Source organism: Chrysochloris asiatica, unplaced genomic scaffold, assembly GCF_000296735.1.
Source record: "Chrysochloris asiatica unplaced genomic scaffold, ChrAsi1.0 scaffold00012, whole genome shotgun sequence".
Classification (NCBI taxonomy): domain Eukaryota; kingdom Metazoa; phylum Chordata; class Mammalia; order Afrosoricida; family Chrysochloridae; genus Chrysochloris; species Chrysochloris asiatica.
Window position 1 is genome coordinate 23,429,734 of NW_006408530.1, and position 21,519 is coordinate 23,451,252.

Consider the following 21,519-nt stretch of genomic DNA (forward strand, 5'->3'; position numbering starts at 1 on the left):
GACTGGTCCCTCCTGACAATATGTCTGAAGTATGAGAAACGAAGTTTGACTATCTTGGCTTTCAAGGAGTACCTCTGGCTGCATTTCTTCCAAAATGGATTTATTCGTTCTTTTGTTAGTCCATGACACTTTCAATATTCTCCTCCAACACCATAACTCAAAAGCATCAATTCTTCTATGTTCTTCCTTATTCACTGTCCAGCTTACGCATGCATATGAGGTTATTGAAAATACCATGGCTTGGGTCAGGCACATCTTAGTCCTCAAGCTGACATCTTTGCTCTTCAACATTTTAAAAATGTCTTGTGCAGCAGATTTGCCTAAAGCAAGACAGATGGAATTTATTTCATCCTTGTTCGAGGTCCATGGAATTTGTTATACATATTCATTTATATGCATTAAAAGTCACAACTAATAATTTTAAAAGAAAAATAAAAACAAATAACTAACCATCTAAAATAATAATACAAAGGTAAGCAAAATCTATTACTATTAGGTTCCAGTCCATTCATTCACAAATGTATTTAAACATGTATCTGTCACCAGTTTATGGCTGCAAGCAAGTTGTCTGTGTAATGCACTTGTCTTAGCCTCATTAGTGTCCTTTCCAAAAAAAAAAAAAAGTCTAATCATAACTGTGGTTTCTGAGGAGATCTGCTGAATCCATTAAATTCAAAGCAGAAAGGTCAGCTCAGAAAGTTATGGCAACTGTGTTTTTGGAAGTACAAATGGATAGTCTTGATAGACTCTCTTAAAGGATATAGGATGAACAGGGGGACTTATTAGGAATAAGTCTGAAGAACATCTGAAACTACATTGGTGAGAAAGAGGACAGGAACACTGTGCCAAGTATTTTGTTTTCTATCACACAATGTATCACTCTGCAAGGGTAGCAAGGACTCTTCTATAAGAATTTGATTTGGAAACCTCACCTTATCTATCCTACATAGCCTGCATCTTGCCCTTCAGTCTTGTTTACATTCCTCAGATTCAAAGATCATTTAAATGGAACACAATTTAAGTCCCTCAAGGATGCTGAAACTGCCATTTTGATGAGATGTATGAGGAAGAGTGCAAAATTCTTTGGGTAAAGGTTACATAGATGGGAACAACTTCTTCACATAGTATAAACCTAGGTGAAGGATATGTTGAGAAACAATAACTTCACATTTTGATATTTTTCCCTAGTAAATGTTTCTATGAAGGCTGGTGTGGCATTGTAAGATAAGCACTGGGCTGATAACACCAAGGTTGGCAGTTCAAACCCACCAGTCCCTCTCAAAACTCTGTTCAGGATCATTGTGCTTTGGAATCAATTTGACAGCACACAACAACAACAAAGGTTTATATGACTTAGTTGCAATACTTTTTGACTTATCCCATATGATTTGTACTAAAGGTTGGAGGTATCAGCAATTGCTGATTTTTTTAATTTTCTTTTGTTTCTAAATTTTCTGTAATGTTACTTTACTAAGTATCTCAGTAATAGCACCATTACCCAAATGCTGCTGGCTTATTTGTATTCTGTTTTATTAATAAAGCTCAGTTGATTTTCTCTTTCAAATGAAGTATTTCCCTCAAAATTTTATAGACTAAGTCAAGCATAGTAATTTGAGAGCTTTGTATGTATTTTTCCTGTAAAAGTCTGATAGGGTCTTTTTATTCTATACATAAAACTATCTTGATGCTGACATTTTTAACTTAAAATACTGTTTTTGGTGGTTGTGGTTTTGATAAGGGTTGTGATGTACTCAGAGTTACTGGCAGACTGAATCAGCATCTAACATCTTAATTAAGATGTGAATTTTAAAATTGATACTATAACTGTCTGTTGAGTTCATTTCTTTAAAAAATAAAAGTCCTCTGTTTGTTCCACTAAACTATATCCAAATGCAAGTCAGTGATGCTATTAAATTCTTTGTGTTTACTTCTGATAGTCTGTAGATACGAACCCTAAGTGTTGTGCTTTAAATTTTCTGAAGTTTGCAGCATTGTCAAATATAATTAATGCCACAGTTAGTATCTTCATAAAGTGTTAGACACATTGTAATAGATTGTTAGTTTAAATGTGCCGGATGTTTTAATAAATGTCCATTTTACACTGTTACAAGTTGTACAATGATCTGTCATGTTTTTGCTGCACAGACAGTTACAGACAAAAGAATAATTGACTAAATATAACCTATTCACGGAAGTAATTTCTGTTTTAATTAAAGTAATGCAATTAACTGGCCTTCTTGCATCTAGATACATTTGGCATATTTTAGAGTTTAATTTTTGGTATTGAATTAAAAAAGAAAAAAAACGCTAATTGTGCCAGTTAATTAAACAGTGGCATTACACAGTGTAAAGACGATTAGGCAGCATCAGTTGTTTATGTTTATAATCTTTCTTCTGCAGGACCAAAGAATGAGTTGTTCCTTTTTTATGGGAAAGGACGCCCAGGAATTGTTAGAGGAATGGACTTGAATACCAAGATAGCTGATGAATACATGATCCCTATAGAAAATCTGGTAAACCCTCGTGCTTTAGATTTTCATGCAGAAACCAATTTTATCTACTTTGCTGACACCACCAGTTTCCTAATTGGCCGGCAGAAGATAGATGGCACAGAGCGGGAAACCATCCTGAAAGATGGTAAGTGACACTGTGTGACATTAGCATCAAGCTGCCCTAAGAGAAAATACTTTAAGAGGATTAATCCAATGTATGGTAGACTAACTTTAACTGCATCCCAAGTTCTTGCTTATTTTAAAATATTTGTTAATCTTATTTTTTTGTTTGTTAAAATCATTATTTCTTCATGTTTTTCACATACCAGAGTATTAAGACCTTATATAAAAAATAGAATTTTTCGATTGTCTCCTACATTTTAAATATTGTAGAAATTATGCTGGGATATTATCCACCTTATGATAAAATACAGATTTACAATGAGATAATTACAGTGCTATAAGACAAATATCTTATATAGACATTTATAGTGTCCTGGTGTGGCACTGTGGCCTAATGCACTGGACTGCAAAGTTGGTTTGAACCACAGGGTTGCCGGTTCGAGCTCACCAGCTGCTTCTCAGAAAACCTATACAGGGTCGCTATGGGTTGGAACCAACTCTACAGCACTTCAAAACAGCATAAGACAAATGAGAGCTATTTTATAAATGTTTGTGTTCCGTTAGAATATTGTTTATGAAACTCAAAGAACATTTAAAATAATCAGTGCTCTCATTGTCATCATGGATCTTGCATGTCTTCTATTATAAATCATTATAATAGAGTTCTCTAGGGTTGTCCTTGAAGTATCAGTATCTCCACAGAAGCTTTAATTATGTATAGTAAGCTCTCTATTTCCCGGTGTTCTATTTCTAAAGATTCAACCAACGTCAGATAAAAAAATATTTGTGGATAAAAAACCCAAGTAAGTGGTCAAAGCAATCCCTAAGAGGGTCCATAAAGTGCTATTTATACAGTATTTACATAGCATTAGGTAAGGAGCTCTGGTAGCATAGTGGTTACCAGTTGGGCCCCTTAACCTCAAAGTCAGCAGTTCGAAACTGCCAGCCATTCCATGGGAGAAAGATGAGGCTTTCTGCTCCCATAAAGATTTACAGTCTCAGAAACTCTGCACAAGGGTCACTATGAGTGAGAACTGACTCCATGGCACTCCACCACCACCACCACCACCACCAGGTATTATAAATAATCTGTTGTTGTTATTGTTACTGCTAAGTGCCATCAAGGTGATATGACTTAGAGTGACCCTGTATAGGGTTTCTGAGGAATGTCTGGTGAGTTAGAACTGCTGACCTTGCAGTTAAAACTGACTTTGATATGTTTATCCTACAGCACCACACCAGGACTCCATAAGTAATCTGAAGATGATTTAATGTACACAGGAGGATATACATAGGTTATATGCAAATAATACAACATTTTATTTAAGAGATTTGAGTATAGGGTTTACATGGAGCAGCTTGTGAGTTTGAACTGCTGACAAACTGACCTTGTGCTTCAAACCTACCTTGCTTTATCCCACAGTGCCATACCAGGGCTATCTGTATGACTATATCCTTATTATGAACAAATCATTTCATAGATTATTTAGTTTAGGAGTAACCAATCAAATAACAAAACATTTTAGTTTTGGAACAAGTAGATAAAGTGTTAACAATGAAGCAAAACTAGATCTATTATTGATAGTCATCCTTTTTGGCTCCATTAAGTAATAATTCTGGAACTTATCTTCTTCGTTATAAAATCTGCTTATTTTTTAACTATGTTAGAAATCTGTGACTTAGTGAACATTAATTGTGTGCTTTATTATATGAAGAACATTGTCCAAGTTATTTTAGGAGACAATGAGACTTGTTAAGAGAAGAACACTGTACTACTTTCAAGGAGATAATAGAAGCACACAAAAATATTCAGTGCCTTACAGAATTTTATTGTAAGTCCAAAGGTGTGCCAAATAAGTATATGATTAATGAAGACTAAATGGGATTGCACGGGGATGAAGAGATGCCTGTAAGTAGGTATGGTCATAGAAGTCCTTATGGAGAATGTGCTATTTGGATTGGATTTTAGAAGAAAATATAAAATGGGGAGAAGGTGTTTCAGCAAGGAGGAATTCCCCTCCCCCCGTTTTAATTAAGTACAAACAGTTTCCACAAAGACAATGAGAACATTTAAGCAGACCACACTGGTAGGTTTGTTTGCAGATAAAAATAGTCTCAGAAGATGTGGACATTGAAAGGCTGTAAAGTGATTGATGCTGTGCTTTAATGCGCTGGACTGCAAAGTCGCTTCGAGCCCTAAAGTGGGCGATTCATGCTCACCAGTCACTCCTAGAAAATCCTATACAGGAACCGACTCTACGACACTTCACAACAACAGCAAAGTTAAAGTCTGTGTGTATGTGAGAAGAAGAGGTTTAGATTTTATACTGAAGGGACAAGAGGCCAAAAGTGATATTTCCCACTGGTAGCGTAGTGGTTACGAGTCAGGCTGCGAATCTCATGGTTAGCAGTTCGAAACTACCAGCTGTTCCACAGGAGAAAGATGAGGCTTTCTGCTCCCGTAAATATTTACAGCCTCGGAAACCCTGTACAGGGTTACTATGAGTCGGAACCGACTCCACGGTACATAACAACAACAACAAGAATGAAATGACATTTTAGGACAATTAATTTGGTATTGAAGTGAAGACTTAATCCACGAGAGGAAGAGAGGAAACAATAACAGAGATATGGAATGCTATTATTTACAGCATGAATGGTACTAAATGGTGATCTCGCCTATAAATTGGAGGGAATGGGGAAACAATAGAGATTTACTCGTTTGACACAGTTCGTCTTTAAGATAGATATTTCATGATAAAAAGTACATTTTCCATGTACGACAAATATAGTGTGAAGTGAAAACCAAAACCCAAACCTCTATTTTTGTAGTTTACTATTAAGACAATAAGGAGCTGTGGTAGCGTAGTGGTTACTAATCGGGCTGCAAACCTTAAGGTCAGCGGTTCGAAACTACCAGCTGCTCCACGGGAGAAAGATGAGGCTTTCTACTCCCGTAAAGATTTACACCCTCGGAAACCCTGTACAGGGTCGCTATGGGTCGGAACCGACTCGACGGCACTTAACAACAACAACAACAATTAAGACAATATGAGTCCTGGGGTGTCGGATAAGCACTGGGCAGCTAAATACAAGGTTGGTGGTTCAATCCCACGACAGACTCCTTGGAAACCCTAGATAGGGTCACTATGAGTCGGAACGTACTCAATGACTTTTAGCAACAACAACAATAAGACATTTTATATCTACCATGACTTAACATTTAATGGGGTACGTAATAACCCTGTACGTAAATCCTATACAGGGTTACTATGAGTCAGAACTGACTTAATGACATACAACAATGGCAACAACAAAAATGTCATAAAGAAGTGCCTTAGTTTCTTTGTTAAAAAGTGTTCCTTTGCTGTGACTTAGTGTTCTAGTTAGTAATATTAAGTCTGATAACATAACTTACCAGTGATATTGGTGTTTCTTCCCATTCTATGACAGCAACCGAATTCTGCTATAATAGCTATGTGACTGCTAGGAAAATCTGTATGGTGTTGCTTTGATAGTTATGAGTTTTGAGGACATTTTATAGGACGTCACACTACAAATGCATTTAGAAATGGTACCCTAATATCAAGAGTCAGTTTAACATCTTTTTATTAGCTTTACAGGAAAATGATATTAGATATTCTGATTGAAAACAACATGTCAAAATGGAAGATTGCATTTGACAAATGATCTGTGAATCTTAGAATTAGGGCATTTAGGTTCTATCTGTATTCCCTCATTTGACTTGAGTAGCTACCATTCAATCTAAAGACGAAGTTTGTTTTTTTTGGCAAATGGTTTTGTGAGCTTGGTAGAAATTCTGTGTCTAAGGAAAAGTTAGTAATATTGCTTTAAGAACAAAGCTATAAAGATTCTGCTGTTTGTATGTAAAATATAAATAACTTAGGTGTCTTTAGTGTAAGGTCAGACCCTTTCTATAATGAAAAAAAAATAACAAAAGTACCTTGAAACAAGATCCCACTTCATTTATTCTTTGCCTTTTGTTATCCTCCCAGAGATTGATTTGAAGTCTTTTAATTTAGGAATATCCTATCAGCTCTGTTTTTCAAACTTTGTGAGTTAAAACATTAATAGTTAAATAAGAAAGGAAAGTTATCCATTTGTGATTCACATATCTCATAATTATTTAAAGTATATATGAAATGAAGACATTATTGATTTAATAAAAGTAGAATACTTTAATGACAAAATGCTTACCAATTTGCATTATTGACACACCCATTACTAAAAATTGGACTCCTGGTATGGCACTGCAGGATCAACCCTGGACTGCAAGCCACAAGGTCAGCAGTTCAAACCTACTAGCTACTCCTTGGAAAGCCTATACAGGGTCACTAAAAGTTGGAACTGACTTAATGGCATTTAACAACAACAACAGAATTTTCCAAACCTTTTAAGGTTTGGTTTCATATTAACCATTCATTTTCAAGTCCATCTCTTTCCCCTCAAATGTTATTATACAAAGAGAAACCATATGGCCCTTTAAAGAACTTCTTTAGAAATAACCTTAACCAGATATCCAATTTCACCACTTAAAATTTTACCTTCCAGCAAACTTAGACAGGTTCTTTGCCACTCTATAAAAAGCATTGCCCTTCCTTCATTGTTCACTCACATGTTTACCATTTTCCTTTAACGAATCACCAGAAGCACATTAACATACATATTTCTAGCAACATTCTCTTGCTGGTGCCATGTCTGTTCTCTAGGTTAGCATTTATAACACATTACAAAATAGAGCACAATCACACAATACTGAGAATCATAGCCTAACTGAGTTGACAGACATTTTTTGGGGGAACACAATTTACTCTATCTCACCATGAAACTACTTTTTTATTTCTGGCCTCCAAAACTGCATAATCAATATGTGTTATTTATTCACCAAGCTTGTAGCAATTTGTTATAGCAGTCAAGAAAATCATTCGCTACGCTGGCCTTGCATAGTTCTTTATAGTGGTTTCTACTCGGTTGGAATCTATAGAAGCTACACGTGTTTCCACAATTCAGTCTTCCTCTTAACTCAGAATTTATGTAGGTGTAATGAAGTGTAAGAGTAATGAATAACTTTAGACAGGAACCAAGATATGATCTATTTTATGATATGATTAGTAGTCATTTTGTCAACTAAAAATGATTTCAATTTTTCTTAAAATGAGGAATTTCAAATAGTAAAACTTAACTTACTATTATTTCAGGTAAACAAAATTATACTTTTCTTTTTCTTTTTTAAAATGTTTTATTGTGAATTGTGTGATAGTCTACATGGGAGAACATCAGCTTTACATTCATTCCATCATACATCATTTCATTGGCATAGTTACCATCTCGTCCATGCATCCTCACCCAACCAAGGGTGTACCCTATAAGCCTGCACACACACTGCCCCCCGCCACCACAGTCCTCAGCCCCTTTCTATCTCCTGATCCCAAGTCCCCAGCCACACCATCTCATGATGTCGTCTTCTCTGCCTCAATCTCAGACCCCACCGCCTCTCTGGGTAGGATTCCGCTCTTCGCTCTTCTCCATCGATGGTCCCAGGGTTCTCCGTTCCTAGACTGATAAGTTAATCACTCCCCACTTTGCTACAAAATCAAAACTATACTTTTTGAGATTAAAATAAGGCTACCTTGTAATACAGAAGTCCTGGTGTGGCACTGTAGGATAAGGACTGGACTGGTTGGCAGTTAAAATCTACAAGCTGATTCTTGGACACCGTATATAGAATTGTTATGAGTTGGAACCAGCTTGATGACACTTAACAACAATTACATCTTGAAATATGGAGACCTGCTGAGGTACATGAGGGTAAGCATTGCACTGCTAGCCACAAATTCTATGGTTCACACTTACCAGCTGCTCCTTGGAAACCTAATAAAGGGTCACTGTGAGTCAAAACCAATTCCATGGAATTTAATAAAACATTTTGTAATATATTTGAATATATTGTTCTGAAACAAATAGTTTCAAAGTATTTGCTTCTATCAATAACAGCAAACATCTTTAGCTATGACAACACATTCTTCATTTTAAACTATTTTATATCTGTGGAATTTCAGTAAATTTTGCTCAACTCCAAGAATGCATATTTGAAACAAACATTAGTTTGTGTTTACTTCTTTACTAAGGCTTCCTGGTAGCATAGTGAGTATATGAGTTGGGCTGCTAACCAAAAGGTCAGCAGTTCGAATTTACCAGTTGCTCCATAGGAGAAAGATAAGACTTTCTGCTCCCATAAAGATTTATAGCTTCAGAAACCCAACACCGTTGTTGTTGTTAAGTGTTTTCAGGTTGGTTCTGACTCATAGCAACCCTGTACAGGGAAAGATATTGCTTGTTTAATTTCTTTTTCTATAATATAGTTTATAATTGAATAATTGTACCAACTTCTTCACTCTAAAACTGATTAAACTTGTAATCAAGATACATTGATTATTACTGGACATTACAATGAGAAATAAAGTTGGAGACAAAGAGGAAGGATCAGTAGTTGGAAAATGTGTGCTTGGTGATAGAAACAATGCAGAGGACGCATGGTAGAATTTTGCAAAACCAATGACTTATTCATTACAAATACCTTTTTTCAACAACATAAACAGCAACTATACACATGGACCTCACTAGCTGAAATACACAAGAATCAGAATGACTACATCTGTAGAGAAAAAAATGGAGAAGCTCAATATTATCAGACAAAACAAGGCCTGACAGTGAAACAGATTATCAATTGCTTAAATACAAGTTGAGGCTGAAGCTGAGAAAATTAAAGCAAGTCCACAAAAGCCAAAATGTGGCCTGAATTGGAGACCATCTCATGAAGAGAGTTGATGCATTAGTCTCTTATGTCTAAAGTCCAGAAAAAAGTTATAGTATTACAATTTGGTTAAATTAATATTTTGAATAATGTTTATTTTGCATTCAATAATGTAATATTTTGAATTAATTTCATTAATATTTCAACATTAATAATATTAGACACAAAGAAAACTAAAGGTCATCAAAAAGACAAGAAACAAAGACAAGTCCAAAGTGGATGTCAGAAGACACTCTGAAATATGCTCTCAAACGTAAAGACACTGAAACAATTGGAAGAAATGATGAAGTAAAAGAACTGAATAGAAAATTGCAGAAGTTAGTTCAAGAAGAGAAAAACAGGAATTATAATAAAAGATCTGAAGTTAGAAAACCAAAAGGGAAGTACATCAATGGGGAGTGATCAGAAATTCAAAGCAGGTCAGAAGGAACTACGGATATCACTGCTAATGTCAGATGGATGTTGGTTGAGAGCAGAGAATACCAGAAAGATGATTATGCTTTGTGTGCTTTATCAACTATGCAAAGGCATTTGACTATGTGGATCTTAACAAACTTTGAATAATGGCACAAATGATGGGTATTCCATAAAAGGTGATTGTGCTTATGAGGAAACTGTATATAAACCAAGATGTAGTCGTTTGAATAGAACAAGGGGATAGTGAATAGTTTAAAATCAGGAAAGATCCTTTCACCATACTTAATTTGTTTACCAAGCAAATAATCCAAAAAATTAGATTATATGAATAATGTGGCATCAAAATTGGAATACGGCTTATTAACAACCTGTGATATGTAGAAGACAGAACTTTGCTTCCTGGAAGAGAAATACTGAAGATTTGAAATACTGAAGACGATCAAAGACCACAGCCTTCAGTATGGATTACACTTCAATGTAAAGAAAACAAAAATTCTCACCACTGGACCAATAAATAACATTATATAAATGGAGTAGAGATTGACATTGTCAAAGGCTTCATTTTGCTTGGATCCAATAGCAGCACACATGGAAACAGCAGTCAAGAAATCAAATGACAAATTGCATTAGGCAATCTCTTGCACAAGACCTCTTTAAAGTGCTGAAGTGCAAAGATATCACTTTGAGGACAAATGTGTGCTTGATCTAACCCATAGTATTTTGTCTCATATGCATATTAAAATTGAACCATGAATAAGGAAGACCAGATAAGAATCAATGCATTTGAATTATGCTGCTGTCAAAGAATATTTAAAGTACCATAAACTGACAGAGGAACAAACAAATCTGTCTTGTAAGAGGTAATGCCAGAATGCTCCCTTTGTTTCTCTTACTGTTGACATGTTTTTAGGAGGGACCAATACCTGGGCCAAGACATCACGACTGGAAAATTTGAGGGTGAGAGAAAAAAGGGAAGACTTTCAATGAGATGAATTGACACAGTGGCATCAACAGTGGGCTCAAATATAACTATAATTGTGAGAATGGTTCAGGACTGGGCATTGTTTTCTTGTGTTACATACAAAGTTGCTATGAGTGGAAACTGACTCCATGTCACCAAACAACAAGAAGAACATGTAATATTTCCTTGATTCATCCCAGTGTTTTCTACATCACTCCTGAATATATTGGGTGTGGTTTAATCTGAAGAGATTTGCACTTTTTCCTTCAGCTTGAAATGCTCTTCCAGTAGATGATCCCATGTCTCTCTTTAACCCAATTCCTTTTTCTTTGTTGCATTTTCTTCTTAGTGCTTAAGAAACCTATCTTAAATGTTTCTTGCTTTGCTACAATTATTATGGTCTTCATAGAATTATAATAATTTAAATTGTTTACTTACTATACCAGAATCATTGCAAAATACAGAGTTAACATAACTATTTTGACTACTTTTTTTTTCTCATAAATTAACATCTACTGTCAAGAGTAATGCCTTGTCATAACCATTCCTTCATTTATTTTGCTAAAATAAAATACTTTCATTTTGAACTAATTTTAAATGTATAGAAAATTTACGAGTCTAGTACTGAGTTTTTGTATACCTCAGGTTCCCCTTCTGTTATCATCATATTTGTTGTTGCTTTTAAGTGTAATCAAGAAGTTTTGACTCATAGTGACGCTATGTAGTCTAAATCTTTTCAGGAGTAGAAAACCTCATAATTGTCCCACACAGTAGCTGGTGAGCTGGAGACCCCATCTTGTGGTTCACAGTCAAGTGTTTATCATACAGAGTTACCAAGCTTCAAGCATATAAAACCATACTATTAAAAGCAGAAAAACTGATATAAATACAAATACTATTAAATAATATTCTTATTTGAATTTCATCAGTTTTTTCCACATTGAATTTAGTTGTTTTTTCCTTGTACATATATAATCGATTCCAGTGTCTTGGGTCTTATTCTGTTTCTTTTACCTTTAGTATTTTATTTCCCTTCATATACATATTTGTTGAATATCCACAGTTATCAAGTATATTTTTGAAGAAAATGGTAACTTATTTATTGAAATTTTGATTACATCTAGGCAGTGTTTCATTCTGTTATGCAAAGGACTGTTATTAGTTTGAACCCACTTGATGGCACCTAACAACAACAGCAAGGCATTTTCTGTTTATTATTATCTCTTTTAATCCTATTGTTGTTAAGTGCCTTCAAGACAGATGCTATTCACAGAGACCTTGTATAGTGTTTCTGAGGAGCAGCTGGTGAGATTGAATTACTGACCTTAGGATTCAAACATACTTTAAAGTCCAGTGCATTAACCTACAGCGCCATAGCAGGTCTCCCTTTTAATCTTAATAAGGTGTAATTGATTATTATTCATATTTGAGTTTGAGGAAACTGAGGCTCTATAATACTGATTAATTTTCCAAGAGTCAACAAAGTGGATAATTCTGCTAACATTTTGCAAAATTTGAGAATCCTTGATCTACTTGATATTTGGTTCTGAAAAGCACTCTTTACTTTTATGAAGGCTGGTATTGATTATGAAGTTTGCACTCTTACTGGAATAATCTTATTTTATCTCCACTTCCTTCCCTTCTTCCATGCCTCATTTTTTCCTCCTTTCAATGAAATACTGGTTATATGAACTTTCCTAGACTTCTGCTTTTGGTGATTATTTTTATATTTACAGTCCCAGAGATCAAATTTTAATATAGAGAACCTTCAATAAACTGTGAATCAAGTTTCCAAACATTGCATTGACTATTAACTAATTATTGATCCTTATGAGTTCAACTTTTTCAAGGACATTAAAACAATTATTTGTAGAATGCAGAAGCTGGAGTATATGTCTCCTTAGGCTTACTTCATTCTTAAAATACTGATTTTATAGCTAGTTTCTTTCTTTTTTTTTTAAGTATTTATTGTGAATTGAGTGATAGTTTATAGAAGAGAACATTGGCTATCGTATTTTGTTTCATTGCAATGATTACAATCCCCTCCATGCATTATCAAACAACCAAAGGGTACACCCTACAAGCCTGCCCCCCGGCTGTCAGCACACAGCTCCTCTCCCTCCCTGAGTCCAGTGTCCCCAGCCATTCCATCTCTCCAGGTCATCATCTCTGCCTCCATCTCTGGCAGCACTGCTTCTCTGGGTTGGGTCCTGCATTCTGCTCTTCTCTGATGATGGTCACAGTGTCCTCTACTCCTGGACTGCAAAATCAATCACTCTTTCCTTTTGTTACAAAACGTCTACCTTTACATTTGTAACTCTCACAGTCAGTACTGATAGCAATTATTCACTATTGAACCACAGGAGTCTTATCCCCATCTCCTTTCACTAGCCCCACCCTGACAGATTGGAAATCCCTCAGTGGAAAGTCTACCTTCCCCCGTACCCTCTGGAACTAGGCTCCTTCTTGAAAGCTTGTAAGCCAGTCATTTTGTGCCTTTGTGGCCACCCCCCTGCCCATTTTAGGTAGCCAATGTCTAAGTTGCCCATCCTTATCAACCCTGTGTACTGAGGGGGTGGGAATGATCCTAGGTATAAAGATCCATTCCCTCTTTTGAGCTACTACATCCATGAGTATAGGTCAAGTTCATCAAATTGTAGTAGATTTTCCCCTCTTCTGTCTTCCACTAGTTGAATTCTGATCATCCAGCCATTGAAGCCAGGTCAAGTGGTACTATGTGCAAGTATGGGTGTTCTTGTGCGTCTCCCTTCACTTCATTTCAGCTGAATGCTTCACTTTCTGCTCTAGTCTTCTGTGGCCATGTCCCTGTCCCTAGGTCCAGGAGTCCCCAGGACTTGCCATACTTCTGGCCAACCAGGTCTCAACCCAGGTTGACACAAATCTATTGAACACGGTCAGACTTAGCTCACAACTTCATTGGTGTTTTTCCCTCATTTTCCCTTACCAGTAGACCAATGTGGTCACCAACAAGACCACATGCCTGCTCGTGTATTCCCCTTGAGTCTCAGTCTTGGAAGGGGATTTGCCCTGAGGAGACCCAACCATTTGCCTTGATGACTCTCAGGTGAAGAACTTGCTTGTTCTTGTAGTAGTTAATCAGATTGCCATTATTGTTTTTATTTTTTCTGCTGGTCTTCTTTCAAGAAGTATCTTCTGTTCTTCGAGCTGTTCCAGGCTGGTCTGCTTGTCCTTTCAAGTGGAAATTTTCTACCTCTGAAGATTCTGGATGGGTATCAGGATTCCAACTATGGTCTTATGCAATGCAAAGGTTCCATAGAAAGCCTCCTTCACTGGGCAAGTTCTAGCCCCATCTTAGGTATTCTAATCAGTTATAGGCTGAAGATAGACTTACAACCTTTCTATTGTGATGTTTCTGGCTATTCCTTTCTCTCTCCCTCAAGTGTCTATTTTACAATAGTAGGTAAGGGAAACCTAGATTCAAAAGACAGCCAAGCATATTAACATTATAACTTATTTCTTAATTGGTTTTATTTACTAGGTATTTTTCTTGGTCTAGTGCCTCAAGAGTGTTTTGTGTTGTTTTGTTTTGAACCTATGGATCAAGGAGACTTGTGAGTATGTGTGTTTTCTTTAGACATGGATGTAAGGGTTTGTGAAATAAACTGCTCATAAGAACTTGGTCTTCTACACCACAATTACCTATCATCTTTTTCTGTCTTGTGTTTCCTTTGGTCTGAAACAAATATATCACACCAGGACTTCCTCTGAAACAAGTGTACTTTGTGTAATTTAGTTTGTTAAAGTAAGCTCCAAGAAGAAGAGTCACTTGGGATGATACACTTGCTCTTTGTCATGGCAATTTTAAATAAGATGAAGAGTTCCAGCTTCTGATTTTAAACCTTACTTGGGGTTTAACTATAAGAATCTTTTACTAAATACGATGGTTAAGCAAAACATATGCTACTTTTTCTTTTCTCTTAAAAGTTCAGTTAAAATTGCCAGTTGAAATATAATTGTTTGAATGACAAAATACACAAATATCAAACTTACTAGAAAATATGGCTAATACAAGTCACTTTCTATAAATACAGTTGCTCATGTGACTACTAATAGAGTTGCCTTTTCATTTAATATGAAAAAGACTGAGTAATTTGGTACTAATGCAATAAATTCTAAATGGTTTTACAAATGAAGCCTAGTTTATAAGATTAAAAGCAATATCCAAGAACAACAATGGTATTTTATGTTCCAGAAGTTGAAATATTTTTAACTATTCTATAAATAGGCAGAATCACATAGCAAAATATCAGCATTCCCATTCATACTGAATCTTTTGATATTACCTAAAAAATGTTAATGGAATAATGAAAAGGAGTAACATACCTATTTCGTATCTGTAGAGAATTCTTTAACTTGGAAACTACTCTGCCCTCCATCGTATATACTATGCATTATTAAATCTGAAAAGAATAAAGCCAAAGCATTCCTTCCCCTGCCTAAAGAAATTCACTAAATTCATTCCCAGATCCAGAGGCATTGTAACTAAGCAATATGTTTTAAGGTATGGTAAAGCTCAGTAATATAACACAGTAGAAATTTTCCATTAGCATTCTGGAATTCAGAAATGATCATTCATCTGTGATCATATTAGCATAACAACTTGTTTTCTGTACTTTCTTGCATTGATCAGATTCTACCAAAATGTAACTTTTCAATATTCTCCATGGATCACAAGACCAATGTGACTGCAGGATAAGCACTGGACTGGTATAGTTTGAGACTACCAGCTGCTCTACTGAAGACAGAAGAGGTTTTCTGCTTCCATAAAGGTTTACACCCTCAGAAACCCTATGCAGGGTCACTATGAGTCAGAACAGACTGAATGACACTTACCAACAGCAGCATGGGTCACTTACATTTTTGCATGTCTTCAAGTGAAGCACCTATTGCTTTTCATTTCAAATTATTTTTTTAAGAATATTAGTATAGAAAACAGCATTGAAAAATAAAGATAGCATCTTCTTCCAATGAAAAGGACAGAAATGCTTACTTCCTGTTGCAGCAGATTTGGATTTCTTAGTTCAAGATTCCTCTGTAATACAATTTTCTTTGAGTGTGGATGGGCCTATCCCAGTTGCTTCTTATTGTACCGTGCACATTTAACCCAGGAGTCTCATGTTTTCAATTATCAACCATAAAACAATAGTGGGCTAACTTTCAATTTGAAAGTAGAATAACATCTCAGAACTTTCACAATTCTTAGCACCTTTTACTTTTAGCTTTAGATTACTTTATCTGTGAGGCATGTTGTGGCATTCTTATCTCTTGTACATGTCACTGCATCAAATAGGAAATATCCACATGCTAAAAAGAGACAATTTGTAGCCTGAAAACTAAAAACAAGCAACATGCTTTTGAAAATAGCAGATAACCACTATCATGGATTAAATAGTGCTCCCCACAGATATATGGTAGCTAGGCTGAGCCAGGATTCTTTGTGGTCTAGTAATTATGTAATGATGTCATTTGGCAGTTATGTAATGATTTAATTACCCATGATGTGATCTGATATGATCAGCCAATCAGCTGTAACAGGATTAGGGTGAGATTTTGTTGTTGTTGTTAAGTGCCCTCGAGCCGATTCCAAACCATAGTGACCCTATATAGGGTTGCAACACTTTCAATCAGATCACAGCCCTGATTCTATGTAAAGGGAGTTTGCCTCGGTGTGGCCTGCGTCACCTTTTATCTTACAAGAGCTAAATGGAGAAATTAGAAGGGACCTGTTGGTCATCAAGAAAGAAGAACAGGGAATGGAAAATGTCCTTTGGATCCACAGTCCCTTGCTAAGGACCTCCTAGTATGAGGGAAAATGAATACGAAGATACATGAAATCACAAAGGAATACCAGCTGCACAGATGTTAAAAAGAAAGAAGGACCTTCCCCCAGAGTCAACAGAGACAGAGAGAATCTCCCCCTAGAGCTGGTGCCCTGAATTCATGTTTCTAGATTCCTAAATTGTGAGAGGAACTCTGGTGTGGGCTGTGGGTTAATGCACCAGATTGCAAAGTTGGTTTGGACCACAAGGTCGATGGTTCAACCTCAGCAACTGCTCCTTGGAAGCCTTATACAGGGTCACTCTGGGTCAGAACTGACTTGATGGCACTTAACAACAACAGCAAATTGTGAGAGAATTAATTTCTGTTTGTTAAAGCCTTTGACTTGTGGTATTTCTGTTATAGAAGCACTAGCTAACTAAGGCAACCATTATGTTTTAATACATTCTATTTCATCCAGAAAATGAGACTGTTATATGCATTCTACATATCTCTTTGACTTCTGTTCTTATTTAGAATAGCCTGCATATTCTTCCTCTCTTGCCTAATGAGTTAGAAAGAACTTGGAATGAAAATGAGGATGCAAAAATCAACACCAGCTGGGCACTGAGGACAGAATATATGGAAAAACTTTAGTCTATGACTAAAGACTTCTGAAACCTCACAAGATAAAACATTCCACAGGCAAACTAACAGCCACACTATTAAATAAATCAACTGATTTGCTCGTGTCAGATAAGGATGAACTGTGATGCTTCAGGTCATATATAATGTGCAATTTTTCCTTTAAAAAACTGTACTACAAGAATTGTACTACAAGAGTTTTCCATTTGCTGAATCTGGGGTAAAGTCAGACAGCTATGACCTCAGGCATGTTCACATGCATGCTGTACACCTGTTACTTAAAGCATGTTACTATATTTTGTAGGATAGGGACAAACTGATAAATGTTCTACTACTGGCCCAAATGTTGGTGATTGGAACCCATCAAGAGATGCCTCAGAAGACAGTCCCAGTAGTCTGCAAAGTCAAAAAAGTAATTCCTTGAAAATTCTATGAAGCAGTTCTACACTATACATGCAAGGTCTCCTTGAGTCAGAAATGATTTCATTGATGTCTACACGCTGTGGTGATTATTCATTCCAACTCAGAAAGATAATACACACGCCAAAGGTAGATAAACTAGGATAGATAAAGTGAAAACCCCTGTTTTTGTTGTTAAGTGCCGTCAAGTTGGTGCTGACTCATAGCGAGCTTGTAAAGGGATTTCTAGAGTGGCCAGTAGTGACCTTGCAGTTAGCTCGGTTAGTAGCTCAGTGCTTATCCTACAGTGCCACATCAGGGCTCATGGAAAACCATAGGTGCTGTGTTTTTATGATGACAATTATGGGTTGTAATTTCCAATTAATTCCTTGTTATATGTATCACCATCTGTTGTAAAACATAAAGACTTATGAAATATTTTTTGTAGGTCAAATTTATACAACATAAGAAATTAATGCCAAGCCCACATTCTTAGCTTTATTTTATTTTAACTTGGACCCATGTCTTAGTTTCCTAGGGCTGCTCTTAACAAATTATCACAGACTGAGTGTCTTGAAACAATTGCAATTTGTTCTTTCACAGTTCCGGAGGCTGGAAGCTCCAAATCAAGGTGTTGGCAGGTCTGCACTCCATCTGGCGGCTCTAGGGGAAAGTTACTTCTTTGCTTCTTCTAGTCCCTAGTAGCTGTCCAAATTCTTTAATTTATGGCAGCATCACTTCCGTCTCTGACTCTCTGGTCACTTTGCCTCTTCCTCTTCTCTTTGTCTGTGATATGGCTCTTCACCTTTCTTTTGTAGAGATAGTTGTGGCAGCATTTAGGTCTTACTATGATAATCCAGGAGTTCTGGTGTAGTGTTGTAAGATAAACACTGGACTGCTAACTGAAACTCTGGTAGTACAGACCCACCAGCCATTCCTTGGAAACCCAATACAAATCAGACCTGACTTGATGGCACTTAACCACAACCTGACAATCCAGGCTACTTTCATTATTTAAATATCCTTTAACTTAATTGTTGTTGTTAACTAACATTTAGTAGACCCCTAACTCATGCCAAATCCACATTATTGTTGTTTTTAAGTGCTATAAAGTCTGTTCTGACTCATAGCAACCCTGTATAGGATTTCCGAGGAGTGGCTGGTAAGTTTGAATCACTGACTGAACTTATGGTTAAGTGCTTATACTACAGTGCCACACAGGACTCCAAGTCTTGTACACTGTCACGATAGCTTGCAGATCACACTTTGTGGTCGGGAGGGTTTTTATTAACTGATATTTAGAACTATGAGTGTGTTGCTGTGGATCAGCAATAGACTACAAACCACAAGGTCGGCAGTTAAAACCCAGCAACTGCTCCTCGGAAACCCTATACAGGATCGACTATGAGTCAGAACCAGCTTGGCAGCACTTAACAACCACAGCATTTAAAAGTAAATTGCCAGACATAGTCTCTTCAACAGATGGTGCTGGCAGAACTGGAAATCTATATGCAAAAATTGAAACAAAACCTTTACTTCACGTAATATACAAAAAAAACAACTCAGCATGGGTTCAAGATCTTAATGTGAATCCCAGAATTATAAAGATCATCAATGAAAAAATAGGGACAAATTTAAGGACTCTAATACAGGGCACACATAGGCTACCAAACTGAGGAAATTACAAAAACAAAAGAAAACAAAATAGGTGATTAGGACATACTAAAAATTAGAAACTTATGTCCATCATAGGATTTCACCAAAAAAAGTAAAAAGGGAGCCCGCAGAATGGGAAAAATGTTTTGCAAATACATATCAGACAAGGGACTAATTTATAAAATCTATAAAAGAGAGCTCTGGTAGCGTAGTGGTTATGAATCAGGCTGCGAACCTTAAGGTCAGCGGTTCGAAACTACCAGCCGCTCTGTGGGAGAAAGATGAGGCTTTCTACTCCCGTAAAGATTTACACCCTCAGAAACCGACTTGAAGGCACTTAACAACAACAACAACATAGGAAACTATAACACCTCTACAAGAAAAAGACAAATAACCCAATGAAAAAAAAATGGGCACAGGACATGAACAGACACTTCACCAAAGAAGAGATTCCAGCAGCCAACAAACATGAAGAAATGTTCACAATCATTAGCCATTAGAGAGATGAAAATCAAAACAACAATGAGATATCATCTCATACCAGCAATAGCAGTGAAGTTCAAAAAGCAGAGGATAATAAATGCTGGTGAGAATGTGGAGAGACTGGGACCCTTCTACATTGCTGGTGGAAATGCAAAATGGTACAACCACTCTGGAAAACTGTATGGTGCTTTCGCAGAAAGTTGGAAATATAAATACTTTATGATCCAGCAATTCCTTTAATTGGTATATATCCACAAGAAATATAAGCCATAACAAGAGTAGATACATGCACACTAATCTTCATAACAGCAGTATTCACAATAGCAAAAAGATGGAGGCAGACTTAGTGCCCATCAATGGAAAAATGGATAAAAAAAACTTTGGTATATACACACAATGAAATATTATGCTACCATGAAGAATAGCAATGAAGCTGCAAGCTACCACATAACATGGATGAACCTTGAGGACATTATGCTGAGTGGAATGAGTCACAAAAGAACAAATATTGCATAAGACCATTACTGTAAAGCATAAAAAAAGTTATCCATACTAAAAAGAGAAAAAAAAACGAAAAAAAAAAACTTTGTTACTTACCAGTAGGAAGATTGTAGATGGAGGGGATCTGGAGGGTGGAAAAAGTAGAGCATAGGGTAGGGAATAGACACATCACGGTTCAGGTGTTGGGGAGGGCAATGCACAAGTAGGAGAAGGGGGATGGAAGAACAAGGTAGACAGGGAAACACTGAGGCAGATTTGCATGGGCTAAATGGGACAGAGGTAAATAATGATGTATGCTCAACATTGAGACAATAGGGGTCTGTGATACAGGGATACAGGCATAGTCTGAAGAGGGGAAACAATGTGAAGATGCTTGACTGACTTATGAATATTGATTTCCCTTGCCTATTATTGTAAAACAGACAACTGAGTGAGATAGAAAGGACTATCGGGAAACATGATTACAGAAAGCTTGTAAGCCTGCCTTCAGCCTACAAATCATTGGAATACCTAAAAGGAGTTCTAGAACTTGCACAGTGAAATAGGCTTCTTGTGGAGTCTTTTAGTGTATAGGACCTTAGGTGGAATACTGAATCCAATCCAGAACCTTCTGAGGGGGTCATTCCCACTAAAAAGGACAAGCAGACCAGTCTGGAACAAGTAGAGGAATAGAAGATACTTCTTGAAAGAAAGATTAGCATGAAAATTCCAAAACAAAAATGGCAGTCTGATTGTCTAATACAAGAACAAGCAAGTTGTTCACCAGGGAGCCATCAAAGCAAGCAATCCAGTCCTTTCAGGACAAACCCCATCCAAGACTGAAATTCAAAGGGAACACATGAGCAGGCATGTATGCTTGCTGGCGATCATGTTGGTCTACTGGTGAGTGGAAAAGGGGGAAAGGCAGCAAAGAAGAAATGGGATGAGTTCAACCACATTCCATAGACTCCCATTGACCTGGAGATGAGAAAGAGAAGAGGAAGGTTGGTTGGTATTAAATGTGGTGAGACCTGGGGACTCCTCATCCCATGGACAAGGACATAGCCACAGAGTGCTAAAGCTGAGAGTGAAGCATCCAGCTGATATGAAGTGAGAGGAGATACACAAGAAAGCCCAAACTTGCAGATAGTACCCATTTGACATAGCCTCGTTGGCTTGATGATCAGAATTTGATTGTTGTTGTTGTCAGGTGCCATCGAGTCAGAACC

At 36.7% G+C, this 21,519-nt stretch overlaps 1 protein-coding gene across 1 annotated transcript in view; it reads left to right on the forward strand.

Annotated features, from left to right (window-relative positions):
• The window catches only part of LRP1B (low density lipoprotein receptor-related protein 1B), a 2,342,762-nt gene that overhangs the window by 1,082,590 nt on the left and 1,238,653 nt on the right, over positions 1-21,519 (forward strand). Inside the window, exon 11 of the mRNA XM_006834597.1 lies at positions 2,401-2,637. Within this exon, the coding sequence (XP_006834660.1) occupies positions 2,401-2,637 (237 nt within the window). The remainder of the gene's footprint in view (positions 1-2,400; positions 2,638-21,519) is intronic.